Source organism: Phyllopteryx taeniolatus, chromosome 22, assembly GCF_024500385.1.
Source record: "Phyllopteryx taeniolatus isolate TA_2022b chromosome 22, UOR_Ptae_1.2, whole genome shotgun sequence".
Taxonomy (NCBI): Eukaryota; Metazoa; Chordata; class Actinopteri; order Syngnathiformes; family Syngnathidae; genus Phyllopteryx; species Phyllopteryx taeniolatus.
The window spans coordinates 9999402-10012538 of record NC_084523.1 but is presented as its reverse complement, the minus strand read 5'-3'; the positions used below and the strand labels follow the sequence as shown (position 1 = coordinate 10012538).

The 13137-nt window shown below is 49.3% G+C and overlaps 3 protein-coding genes across 6 annotated transcripts; all 3 read right to left on the bottom strand.

Annotated features, from left to right (window-relative positions):
* Positions 1 to 3051: 3051 nt before the first annotated feature.
* Positions 3052 to 5805, bottom strand: atp5f1c (ATP synthase F1 subunit gamma). Of its 2 annotated transcripts, XM_061761370.1 has the most exons (9): positions 5684 to 5805; positions 5358 to 5392; positions 4910 to 5041; positions 4629 to 4836; positions 4411 to 4554; positions 3911 to 3975; positions 3682 to 3837; positions 3416 to 3512; positions 3052 to 3154 (listed from the first exon to the last, which is right to left on the bottom strand). In XM_061761370.1, exons 1-9 carry the CDS (start codon positions 5722 to 5724, stop codon positions 3151 to 3153), a joined length of 882 nt encoding a protein of 293 aa, XP_061617354.1. In that variant the 5' UTR covers positions 5725 to 5805; the 3' UTR covers positions 3052 to 3150. The 2 variants fall into 2 exon arrangements, with proteins under 2 accessions (XP_061617354.1, XP_061617355.1); XM_061761371.1 differs by lacking the exon at positions 3052 to 3154 and having other exon boundaries at positions 3412 to 3512.
* A 690-nt stretch (positions 5806 to 6495) lies between these two features.
* Positions 6496 to 8859, bottom strand: echdc3 (enoyl CoA hydratase domain containing 3). 2 transcript variants are annotated; one of them, XM_061761367.1, is made up of 6 exons: positions 8643 to 8859; positions 8277 to 8398; positions 7971 to 8068; positions 7693 to 7893; positions 6930 to 7108; positions 6496 to 6848 (listed from the first exon to the last, which is right to left on the bottom strand). In XM_061761367.1, exons 1-6 carry the CDS (start codon positions 8822 to 8824, stop codon positions 6695 to 6697), a joined length of 936 nt encoding a protein of 311 aa, XP_061617351.1. In that variant the 5' UTR covers positions 8825 to 8859; the 3' UTR covers positions 6496 to 6694. The 2 variants fall into 2 exon arrangements, with proteins under 2 accessions (XP_061617351.1, XP_061617350.1); XM_061761366.1 differs by having other exon boundaries at positions 8277 to 8859.
* A 517-nt stretch (positions 8860 to 9376) lies between these two features.
* Positions 9377 to 12670, bottom strand: kcnj8 (potassium inwardly rectifying channel subfamily J member 8). Of its 2 annotated transcripts, XM_061761358.1 has the most exons (6): positions 12146 to 12670; positions 11806 to 11954; positions 11582 to 11742; positions 11027 to 11166; positions 10325 to 10541; positions 9377 to 10005 (listed from the first exon to the last, which is right to left on the bottom strand). In XM_061761358.1, exons 1-6 carry the CDS (start codon positions 12490 to 12492, stop codon positions 9754 to 9756), a joined length of 1266 nt encoding a protein of 421 aa, XP_061617342.1. In that variant the 5' UTR covers positions 12493 to 12670; the 3' UTR covers positions 9377 to 9753. The 2 variants fall into 2 exon arrangements, with proteins under 2 accessions (XP_061617342.1, XP_061617341.1); XM_061761357.1 differs by having other exon boundaries at positions 11582 to 11954.
* Positions 12671 to 13137: the final 467 nt, after the last annotated feature.

The window sequence follows — 13137 nt, the reverse complement described above, 5'->3', positions numbered from 1 at the left end:
TAGACGTGTGGTCCGGACAGGAAAACGTTGGGGGCCACCAGGCTCAGCAGGACCCCGACACTGGGCCGAACACACACACACACACACACACACACATGCAGCCGCCCGGCCTCGGGTCGGGGGCTCCCGGGTCGCACCGGGCCATCGATCAAAAAGCCCCGACCGCTGGAACCCGACACTCGATTGCCGCCGCAACACACACACACACACACACACACACACGCAGGAAAGTCAATATTGTGTCAGTGAGTGGATTCCCCATCCAAGCAAATGTTTTCTTTGGTGACCGGTGGGTGGCTCTCAGACCGGGCGTGGTCCCCAAAATCATTTGCGAGCCCTTCTGATTTTGTATCGTCCATTCAAAAGCGCAAAGACAACAAACATAAGACTGCTTGCTAACTTAGCTTTGCGCCGATTCAAATCGGTCATGTGAAATCTGAAATCCCCGAATGAATAAAGTCCATTTTCGGAACAAAAGGTGTATTAAGAAAGCGATAGTCATATTTTTGGAGCATTTTTTCCAAGAATATACAGAATAGGGACCGAGTCCTGCCGCAAATAGAGAAAATCCGCCAATAATTGACGTCCTTCGCGCAAAAACATTTAGAATTGCTGACAGATGCCACAAGATGGCAGCAAAGCACCACTTTTGTCTAAACGAAGCTCCTCAACCCACTTCAACTACGGCACTTGGCACCAAGACGCCACTAGGGGGTGTCCAAGTAACAATTGTATTGCTTTGGCCTGCCTGAAACAAAAGCAGTACAGAAAATGGATGGATGGATGATAAAATGCGTTTCAAATATAAGAATAAAATCTAACGTATTTGCATGAATGAAAATATCTCAATCGCCCAGAAAATGAAGGGTGATACCAATTGTATTTAACTTGGACGTACAATAGATTTGCATGTGACCTTTAAGACCTTGTTTATATTCACGGTAAATAGGCGCAGCAGACATAAGAGAGACCACGGGTGCCAAGAGAGGGCGCCATTGCTCCCACTTCTGCTCAAAAAAAAAAAAATGGGGCGGGGGTCAATAAATCGATGTTGATTTTCCTCCGCTATCTCATCACAGAGACGCTCCAAACGACGCTGACCTTGTCTGACAGAAATCGTCAAAAACGTCCAAGCAGCTGATAGCTTTGTCCACGCGACAGGATGGGAGGGGGGCGGGGCTTAGATAAGGTGGGGGGGGGGGGGGGGGAATAATAGAGTAGAGTGGCTGAGGCGTCGCCAAGGGATACGGCGAAAGAGAGAGTCAGATCAAGCTGAAGCCTCATGTACTAGTACACTCTTTAGCATACTAGGAGGACGACTCCATTTTACTAGTGAAGCAAAACTGGAAATGGAAATTGGACTAGTTAACCCACACGACTTGTATCTCAAATCATCTATCCCAATTGAAATGAATGAAAAAGACATTCATCCGTTCCACCTCGTCCCCCCCCCCCAAAAAAAGCAAATTTTTTGGAATGTGTTCTTTAAATAAAAGATAGCACTTTTTAATATTATTAATAAAATAAAAGATACCGCAATAAAATAATCAAATACAATGCAAAGAAAGCAGACATGTTCTTTGTTCTAAATCATTCACTCATTCCCAGTCACTCCAAAAGTATTTCGATATGGTACAATATCAGTCACGTGCTTCATATTTGACGCTAAGGCTGACTCCAAAACCATATTTTAGTTTTTTTTCCACCTGCATCAAACTTTTCCAGGCCTGCCGAAGCAACAGGTGGCGCTATAGCATTCTACACAAGACCACCTCCGCCAATCACAAGACAGGACAAATCCATTTCTCGACATGTGCGCCGATCACGTGGGCCAAATCCCACGACATATTTTGAAAACAAACCTCGAATCGTTTTCAGTTGGATTCACGATCATCACGTGACAGGAATTAAGAGGCACTCACCCAGCAAGCGGACTTGAACTTGTCAGGACTTGACTCGATCCTCAAGGCTTGCTTGTAACACGTCGCTAAATGACAAATACAGCAAATAAATGGTCACCCGACTTGAATGATGTCATAATGCCGACTAAAGAGCAGATTATCCTCGGGAGGAAAGGCAGGAAATGCGTCCAGTGTCCAGTTCGTTACCAAAACTCGCAGGCGCAGGTGTGGGGTTGATTGCAGTACTGCTTTGGGCCTCCTAGAGGGCGCTCTTTTGCTTCCACCTCTGATGTTTCTGCAACCAATTGCTCTCCTTTAGCAAACATTTGACTGCCGAAAGGGTCCGTGCCGACGCTCGGTGTCATAAATAATTAAATGTCACAAAAGAGTCGACCAATGTAACTTGAATACACCATTCCATCAAATGGCGACACATTTTCCTCGATATATTCAAGTGAAAATGAATATTTGACTCACAGACTTGTGACCTATTTGCGCTCGCGTGCAGTTTGAACGCATTTTCTATCCGACGGCACCCCCCAGTGGCCAAAGGTAAAGCTGCAACTCATTGGACACTGATTAAGAACACCTGGGCGGTGCCACCCGGTACAAAATCAAAATCGCTGCCTTTGCAAATATAACAATTTTGTTTTATGATGTTTATTATTGCGCCTTTGCAGGACTACTGACAGCTATTTCATATTTTTTACTCAAACGAGTCAACTTAGGACACCACATTGCACACTGAATTGCCTTTTGCGGAACCATAATTAGTATCACAAATGAAATAATTTGAGATTTCCTATTGTGCCTGCAATGCAAAATTGGTTATGTCATTTTTAGGTTGAACAACATGGAAAAACGTTATTGTATATTAGTTGGTGAATTATAATTATAAACTACTATGCATTATTTTGCTCAAATGAACAATTTTATCCACATTTAAACTCGTTTGTCCATCCCGACTAATAAAAATGACATTTGTAAATCGGACTAACTTTGACTCGATTTTCAACAAATGGCAGGTCGCAATGTTCATTTGTTTTTAACTTTTACAAACACACAATTGAGGACGAAACACTCGTCTGAATTATTTTTTATTTGCATGAAATGAGAAAAAAAATAAACAAACAAGTGTAGACAATGCCAGTGATTGTGTAAGAGTTTTATTCTCTACGTATATTTTACAAACACAAACATAAACGTGGCCGGACTCGTTTGCGTCACATTTAATCGTCCGTCTCGTCGCTTACCTGCGAGGGAAGAGAACACAAAACATGAAAACCAAATCAAAAATAGAGCACCGAATGAAGAGCGGTGGCTAAGGCAGAAGCGAGCCAACTAAAACGCATCGGAGCGAGTCTACGCGGGCGTCTAACTCGGAGCGGGTTACCTCCTGCGAGGCTCAATTCCTGAATTCGGCACAGAGCGGCGGGCGGACGCAAGATCGACAATTAGCGTGGTTTTGAGCGAGGGAGAGGAAGACGGCGCCGAAGATGCCGCGGGAGACTTACAGAGCGGCGGCTCCGGAGATGATCTCGATCAGCTCCTTGGTGATGACGGCTTGGCGAGTGCGGTTGAAGGTCAGGGTGAGCTTGTCAATCATCTCGGCTGAGGACAGATACAAACACGCAAACGCCAAAGGCGTGAAAAAGGTGACAACAAAAAAGCAAAAACAAATGAACATTGGGGGCGGGGGGTCCCGCAGAGAAGGTTTTAGATTTGAACATAAATGAAGCAATCTGGAAGATGTCGGGGTCCCTTTGGACTTTGTGCTTACAAGCGTTCTTGCTGGCGCTGTCCATGGCGGTCATCCTGGCGCTCTGCTCGCTGGTGGACGACTCGCGCAGCGCCAAGTAGATGATGTTGACCAGGGCGAACTCCTGGTAGCTCCTCAGCACGTCGGCGTCGACGTCGTCGTACACGCCCATGGCCTCTGCGGGCGGCGGCGACGACGCGGGTTTTAGCGCGGCGAGGATTTTGGGGCGAAAGGCGGCCGACGAGCTTACCCGCGCCGGCGACGGCCTCGGTGGAGAAGAGCGGCTGCTGGGCCGTCTTGTAGGAGATGACGGACCTGCGGGGCGGGGGGTAGTTGACACACGTCCAACTTTCTACATTATCTATATTTGTTTATTATTTCTGTGGAAGTTGATGCTGTCATGTTTAGAATTGTGAGGAACTGCATTTGTGAGATAAAACGTGGTCAAGTAAAGCACTGTGAATTCAACAATTGTACAACAAGACTTCCAAGATTCCACTTCTGTCACACAATTAGGGCAAACAAATATTTCTATTATTGATATACAAGTGTTATGCTTGGGGAAAAACAAACAAAAATATATTGGATTTAAAGCTTGCTTTATCGGGGGAAAAAAACAGAGCAAAACTTGATTAGAAAAATTCAAATTCAAATTGAGAATCACATTTGTACGGGATGAAAGAGTCAGCCATTTTTGTTTTGTTTCGCCCCAAACCGCCATATTGAGAAGCAAGTCAAGGCGCGGCCCACCTGAAGCTGTTGTACACGACGGTTCCCCGGTCAAACTCGTAGCCGGAGTTGAGCAGCTCGCCGGCGATGACGGACGCGTCCCCGAAGGTGGGCGGCTTGCGGCCCACTTCCTTGCAGTTGAGCACGATGTGCTTGCCGTGCGTTCTGAAGGACGACCGCGACCGCGCCGTCAAGCCACCGGAAGCGTTTGAGCTCAACTCGCAAGCGCCGACGATTACCTGTGCAGCAGACCTCTCAGCTTGTCGCCCACGTTGACCACCATCACCTCCTTGCCGCCGGCCGTCAAGTTGGCAATCTGGTTCTTGATGTTCTTGGCCACGCCCGAGTGGATGGCGCCGCAGAGGCCGCGGTCGGAGCTCACGCCGACGATCAGGTGCTTGGTCGCCTCGTCCTCGGGCGCCTTGATCCCCGCCTTCTCGTACAGAGCTGGAGGACAGGGCGCAGGCGTGAACACCGGCACGTTTTTAAACGTGGCCGGTCCGAATCGGGCGGAACGTACAGAGGGCGCCGGTGCCGTAGACTCGGGCGGGCTTCAGCTGCCTCTCAGCCCGAGCGTACTTGGCGGCGGCCACCATTTTCATGGACTTGGTGATCTTCTGGATGTTCTTGATGGACTTCAGGCGGATGGTGACTACACACACAAACGGACAGATTTTGTTCAAAGCTGCAAAATATTTTGTAGTGGGACAGTTTCAATCAGTCATGAAATGTTGGAGGAAGAAGGAATAAAGTAATTTGCATCATGTGTTCATTTTTGCAAAAACTTCTGAATTTGGAGATTGGAATGGGAACGCTTGTTGAATCTCTCACTGGGAATGAACGGAGAATTTGGGGCGTGAAAATGTTGACTTGCAGTCCCAGCATTGTCACAACGAGACAAGAAAAAGGACTTTTTTGTTATTCCTCGCCAGCTTTGACGTTGCGGGGAGCAGAAGACGGCAACTTACTGTCCTTCAAGGTGGCCATGTTCCTGATCTGCCCGCTGCGAAGACAAAACACACTTTCAGGCGACGAACGTTGCATTGTGCGCAAATGTTGAATTGAAATGCGAAAAGCAAAACAGCGTCAGTGAAAACGATGTGAAAAGCAGACAATGTCATCCGGTTATTTAGCATTAGCGCGTCCTTTAGCTTCCGATAGCCTTCATTGCACTCAACAGCGTTGACGTCTAAAGCGCTCGCGATAAACAGCATAAAACGTTGGAAGAATAATCATGCGACTTTTTGTCCACCATTGCGCGGAGGAAGAAGAATCATGCGACGTTTTTGTCTACCATTGCGGAGAGAAGAGCAACGCGCTGGTCCTGGCGAACATGCTAGCAGATGAAGGTCAGGCGGGCAGCACTGCGCATGCGCGCAAATCACAAGGACGGAGGACGCCTTCGCGGACGCGCACAGAAAATCGGCAAAAAAAGGCCTCCACGTTGCTTGCTGAAACTTTGACGGGTTATACAACCAAGGTTTAATCTGAACTGACGTATTAGTCACAGATATAAAGGCTTGTTGTTCGCTACATTTTTTCAAAAAGGTTGCTTCTAATACAGTATGGCAAATACACCTCATTATTGGTGTGGAGAGTGTAACGATAGAATATGAATACATGACATCAGTAGTAAGGAAAATAACCATGCTTAGCCTTACAATATTAATAATCCTCGCTCCGGTCCACTAGGTGGCAGTAATGTACTTAAACATTGCTTGCCAACTGCCATTCAACTCAAAGTTTTTTTGTTTTTCTATTTTGGTGTCGGCACGTCTGCCTCACACTTCTGACGGTTTGGGCTTGGAATCTCAGTTCTGGTTTTCCTGTGTGGAGTTTGTGTGTTTTCCCACATTCTAAAACACTGTTTTGTTTGTGTTTTTTTTGTCAATGTCTTTCTGTCTCCAAAGTGTTCTCTGTCAATTGACTGTCTGTTGTCGTACTCGAGCGGCTCCAACTACCGGAGACAAATTCCGTGTGTGTTTTTTGGACATACTTGGCAAATAAAGATGATTCTGATTCTGAAGTGCGCTCGCTAACATTTCCGAGGCGTACCCCGCCTCTTGCTCGAAGTCAGCTGGGACGGGCTCAAGGACAAGCAGGAGAGAAAACGGACTGATATTTTATTTGCATTGGTAAGACACAATCATCCTCGCCATGGAGAAACTTTCAGTAAGCGCTCGCTGTCCTCCCGCAGCGAGCGCTTCCTTTTTTAGCTTGATTGAGTCCGTTCTCCAATTACGGATCTAAACAATGCAACTTTTCAAGGCACGCCGGGTTCAGTTGAGGTCCGAAGGAGACGGGGTCAGTCGTGGACGCTTTCCGCTCTGTGGCTCCACACCGGCTCGCGTTTCTCCACGAAGGCTCGAATTCCCTCCTGGCCGTCCCTCAGAGCGAGGTTGTCCACCATCGCCTCGGAGGCGGCGGCGTACGCCGCGTCTCGACTTTGAGACATTTGCCTTGGGAAGAAAGACGGAACTGACTCGAAGTGGGCGAGGCGAGCGCGCCGACATCATCGTGTCAGCGTGAACGGCGCGCACCTGTGGAAGGCGGCCTTCCCGAGGGCCACCACGGGTCGGCTGGCCCCGCACACTCGCCGGGCGACGGCCAACGTCTCCGCTTCCAGACGCTCTTCCGGAACCACCTTACTGAGCAGCCCGTGCCGCAAAGCATCACGGGCCGAGATGGGAGTGCCCGTGAAAAGCATCTCCATGGCAACCTGCCGGGGGGAAGTCACATACGCACGTCACAAGGCTCAAGTCTCACCTTCCACGTTTCAAGAAAGTAGCAATGCAAAACGCCATAGACAGGCTAACAAATAGCATCAGCGTTGCGCTGTTATAACCCTTTAGGCAACGGATAGTTGATGACAAACGGTGGAGCGACACACAGAGCGATAACAGTCACAGGCATATATTCTTTATCCTCTGCAAAGGACTAATATTACTGCGGCTTACTGAGGAGTGACCGTCTCCACGTATATCCGTATATGTATATTATCATGCCCCTTGCCACAAGACGGAGCAGCACAATGTCGATTGAAGTGATGCAAAAGTGTGTCCAAAAAAAACATTTCATTCTTTACATTCTGTTTAATTATATAATTACACATTATAGAGTGCTATTTTTCTTATTTAAACTTTCCTTTTTTTTGAAGGCTGGACCGGATTAATGGCATTTCCATAGCAAAAGATGATTTGAGATACAAGTGTATTAAAACCGTAGCTCAAAGCGCGGCCGAACTCGCACGAGTCAGCCGTCCTGACGCATTCTCAACCACATACTTCTGCGTCGACGGCGCACCTTGCTGGGCACGGCTCGGCCCACGGCCACGGCCGGCGTGGAGCAGAACAGGCCCACGTTGACGCCCGGGGTGGCGAAGGTGGACTTGTCGGACGCCACCGCCACGTCGCAGCTGGCCACCAGCTGGCAGCCCGCCGCCGTGGCCACGCCGTTCACCATGGCGATGACGGGAACGGGAAGGTCCTGTATCAGAGTCATGACCTGCGCCACAGCAAACGCGTCAATGAAGAAACGGAAGGAAAAAAAAATAATAAATCGGCGTGAAGAACGTGACTCACTTGTGTGCAGGTGCGAAACACGCGCCTGTGATACTCTGGACCGCGGGCCGACGTCAGCTCCCTCAAGTCGTGGCCAGAGGAAAACACCGGGCCTTCGGCTAACACGGGCGACAAATATTGGCCTTGTACAGTCTGCGCTCACTTCAACATCGCTCCTTGACACCGACACGCCACAAGACTCACTGAACTTTTACATATACATCCCCTTGATTGAAATACTACGGAATGTGGAACTTCAACTACAAAGAGCGCCGAACAGAGGCTACGTGTCCGTCCAAATGTTTGCGAAGGCTTTTCACGGCGTACCTGATATGATGATGACTCTGAGATCCGGACTGTCCACATCAGCCAGGATGTCCCCTCGGAGAGACTCCAGCATGGACAGCGAAAGAGCGTTTCTCTTTCGGGGATTGTTCAGTATTATCCTTCTACGCACATGCGTTAATGCACACATTTCATTTATTGACATCACGTTACAACAAATACAAAGCAGGAAAACAAGGTCACTAAACGAATAAAGTGGCCAGAAAGTAGTTACAAAATACGCCGGATTTATGAAGACTTGAACGACGCGACGCGTACTGGTTGCATTCAAGTAGACTGCAGTGTTACGCGGTTGACCTATTTCGGAATGTTTGGGAATGTGCTCCATTTCTCCAGCGAGTTCGTCACCTGATGCCGTTGTCCTGCCTGCGCACGGTCAGCGGTTCTGGTTCTGGTTCTGGTTCGGTTCCGTCGGAGTACAACCGACGTCCGGTGAGCAGCTGTGACCTGTTGAGAAGATGAGCGCTGCGCATGCTGCACAGCGACCTGCAAACAGCTGCAGCCATCTTTGACCCCTTCAAAGCAAACATCTGACACTTCCGGGTATGTGACGTCACGGCGCAGTGACGTCTAAAGTGCGCGACAAAAGTTTATCGTTTTTACGCATCTGTTTCTTTTCAATTATTTTATTTAACAAACATTTGACACTTCCAAGTCACTGACGTCAACACGTATCTAACGTAAAATGCGGGTGCCAACAGTTTATATTTATCTTATGTCGTGCATTTATTTTATTTAATGAACACCTGATACTTCCGTGTCTGGACGTCACCATGTAGCGGGCGTAAAACGTGCGCGCCAACCGTATACTCCTTATGCAGCGTATCAATTTTTACATTTTGACCTTATAAATTGTATTCATTTATTCATGAATTATATTGTTTATGTTTGTGTGTTTTGTTTTAGTCTATTTGTTGTTTATGAATCCAGAGTATAGTGGATAGTTGCATCAAGTCATTTAAAATATTTGTCCTATTTTTTTATTTTTATTTTTTAAATAAAACCGAGCATGTTGGGTTAAGTTTTTTTGTGAGTAGAGTTTAATTTATATCAGCGACAATTTATGGCCAACATACACTGAGTCTTTCTTACACAAATGCACAAAACGTTAATTTGTGTCCATTTATTTAATTTCTTCATGTTCATACTCAGAAAGTTGATGATTTATTCCATTATAATTTTTTTAATGGACAAAAATTGATTATAACAAAAAGTGTTGATTATGAGTACTAAGGCAACATTTTCTCCTGAAAGAAATATGCAAATCATTTATTTTTTCTGCATCAGTGCTGAGTGAAGTGTAACCATGGCAACCGGAAGCAACTCCCTCATCTCGGTCTTGCAGGTGCGGCGCTGGCGTTAGCTGGAGAAATGTTAGGAGAAGGCAAAGAAGAAGTCCAACGGGGGCAGAGGTCACACGGGCGAGCGGGAGGCAAAGCAGCGGGACGCAGGCCTCGCGTCAGGTGACGGCGTTCGCGCTCTGACCGCCCTCGGCGGGCGTGAAGAACTGGACCTTGGGCGAGACCATGCTGGAGTTGTTTCGCCGTAAGCTTCCGCCGCCGCCGCCGCCTTTGCGCATGGAGTTGTTGCGCCGCATGGAGTTCCTCTTCCTCAGAGAATTCTGGTGGGACAGCTCGCTCTTCTGCAGCGTCTGGATCAAGATGGACGGCTTCTCGTCCAGCTCGCGGGCGCTGCAGCGGGGCGTGGCCACCTGTCGCCATAGCAACGACAACAAGGTCAAGCCTTCTACGGCGTACGACTGAGAGTTTAGCATCCGTCACTACTTAAAATCAGTTTTCAGTTTCGGTCACTACAGTCGACAGCTCTTCAAAACGCTTTCCATTGAAAAGCAGTTTTCAAATCTACGTTTGAGAGGAGCGTACCCCCTTGTAGTGACTGAAATATGCAATGTGCAAATAGAAAACACCGAACAGCTGTTTACCGCAGTGACTGACAGAGGAGAAAAAAGGCCGAACGCTCGTTGAAAAGAGCAGTAAGGGGACTCGAAATGCGGTGCCCGAGCGACCGACCCGCACTGTGTTGCCAAACTTGGAGTAGTCCACCGAGTAGACGCCCTCCTCCTCGGTCACGATGGGGACGAAGCGGTGGCCCCACTGGATCTCCTCGGAGACGTAGGAGGTCCGGGCTTGCGTGGTGATGCCGGTGGTCTCCACCACGCCCTCCAGGATCACGATCACCTCCAGGTCGCTGCACTGCAGCTCCATGGCCGACAGCTCGTACAGCGGACTGCGCTCACACACACGCCGCACCGATTTACAGCCGCGGTGTAGTACCGCGTTGGGCCACAACATGCCGGGCAGCGCTGAGCTCTACTGGAAGATGCGCAGCGTAATTCAAAGCAAGAAGAAGAGGCAGAGAAGGTCGCAGAGCAGATCAAAACCAAACAAACCAAAAGCTTGTTTGTGTGCGCCGCTGCTCCGTGCGTGCTAAAGGAGCGCACGTTTGAACGTTTACGATTACCGTAGAGGCCACGCTAGTTTGAGCGAGCCCATCTACGATGTCAGCAGTAAGCTATGATCCTTTTTTTCATGAAGTAAAAAGTGTTACATGTTGGGACATATGTTCACATTTGTTTACAATTTGTCATTCAACTTTTGTGGTGTGACATTCAAATGTTTTATTTTGGAAAAAAAGAGTGCGCTTTCAACATTGACCTTTCGCGATATTGGAAGGATTTGAGCGTGTTGAGTTCCGATGGCGCGGGCGCGTACCTGTTCTTGTCGATGGCGTGGCAGATGATGAGCGGGGCGAGCAGGAAGAGGTCGTTGCTGGCCACGGCGCTCTCGGTCTGGACGTCGATCTGGTGGATGGGGATGACCTCGCCCTCGGGCGTGCTCGTCTTCCTCACCACCTGCGCGCCAACGTCACACACGCCGGGTGGAGTTGCTAACGACACCAGAGCAAGTCAAACTCGGGACTTCCTGTCTGCCGACGTTAAGCGGACCCCAAGCGCTGTCGCTGCTGTTGTTTTTTTTGTTTTTTATATATTATTATTCAAAAGGAAATTCGTCCTAATAAGAAGAATGAATCGAATCATACATTCAATATATTTGACTAATATCAGGAATAATACTTCACCCGTAAGAAATAAATAAATGCTCTGATGAAATAATTCATGCTCGTTGTAATCAATGAATTATTAGATATGAACTCATTGTTCAATCCAATCAATGTATGTCATATAGCTCGCTGGAATGAGTTTTTGCGTGATTATTGACGGCGAATCTCGTCAGCGTTTACGGAACGAGACGACGGCGAGAAGCGACCTGCAGCCTGACGGTGGCGCCGATGATCATGCTCTTCCTCAGGTCGCCGATGCGGATCATGAAGCACAGGCGGTTGTTGCGGACGGCGATGACGGCGTGGCGGCTGAAGATGAGCGTCTCGGCGCGCCGGTTGGACTGCGCCGTCTTCATGAAGATGCAACCTGGAGCGAAAAGCGGCGGCGTCACGGCGCGCGGTGGCGCCGGCGATGGCGACTGCGGCCTACCCAGCATGACGGCGTTGATGATGAGGCCCACGATGTTCTGCAGGATCAGCACGGTGATGGCGGCGGGACACTGCTCGGTGATCATGCGGCCGCCGAAACCGATGGTCACCTGCACCTCGATGGAGAACAGGAAGGCCGACGTGAACGACCTGCACGGAGCGAACGGCGCATCGTCACGCGTGGAAATGTGGCGATCCTCCGCGCGAACGGAAATATCGGCGCCCGGTATCGGCAGCCTCGTATCGCTCGATACCGTGACACTTTCAGCGGCCAATCGGAGGAGGCGGGCGGCTGAAGGGTGGGCGGGGCCGAAGACGGTGACGTCACGTCCACTCCTTACTTGACGTTGGTGACGCAGTGCACGGCGTGGAGGCGCTGCGGGTCCAGGTCCCCGTGCGCGAAGGCCACCAGCCACCAGCTCATGGCGAAGAGCAGCCAGCTGCTGACGAAGGTGGTGGTGAAGATGACGAGCGTGAAGCGCCACTTGAGGTCCACCAGCGTGGTGAAGACGTCCTGCAGGAAGCGGCCCTGCTCGCGGATGTTCTTGTGCGCCAGGTTGCACGAGCCGTTCTTGGCGATGAAGCGCGCCTTGTTCACCCGGTCGCGGAAGACCGGCTTGCGGGGCGTGCGCGACACCAGCCCCGGCAGGCCGAACTCCTCCGGGATGATGCTCTTGCGAGCCAGCATGCTGCGCTGCCGTGCGCCTTTGACGCAAGCAAAGCGCGTCCGGCCGCCTTTTAGGCGCCCGGCCGGGGGCCGCCTCCGCTCTGAGGAGGGCTGGGACGGCCTTACGACCTCCTCAGCCCGGAGACCGGCTTCGCTGCCTTACCCGGTCGGCGAGTCCACATCTGCCGGCCGCCAAAAACACAACATTCCAAAGGCGCACAAGATCAGCAAATCGGCTCCAAAAGTCGACACCCCAAATGCTCAGCGGGCGCTTGTCGGAGCCGCCGGGCGGCGCTAGTGAGCAGCGTAGGGCTCCCGAAAATGGGGGCGGGGCGACAAGTTGCCAAAGTTACAGAAGAGGGAAAAGTCTCCATCCAAATGGCACCTAAACCTGCAGTATATTATTACTGTCGTAGAGCTTGATGGTAAAATATTGGCAGCTGCTCGATGCCAAAAAATTGCTACCATTTGTCTTGATGTCACGAAAACGACAAGATGTAGCTGAATTGTGTGATGGAATGATTTCACAATTATCAACAATATTTCAGGAACTTGGCTGTATGTTCATTGAAACAAAGAATTGTCTTCAGTAATAATTGCAACTCAAAATGTTGCATTTTCATTTTTCATGACTTACTTTTCTTGAGGTTTCGTGCAATTTTACAA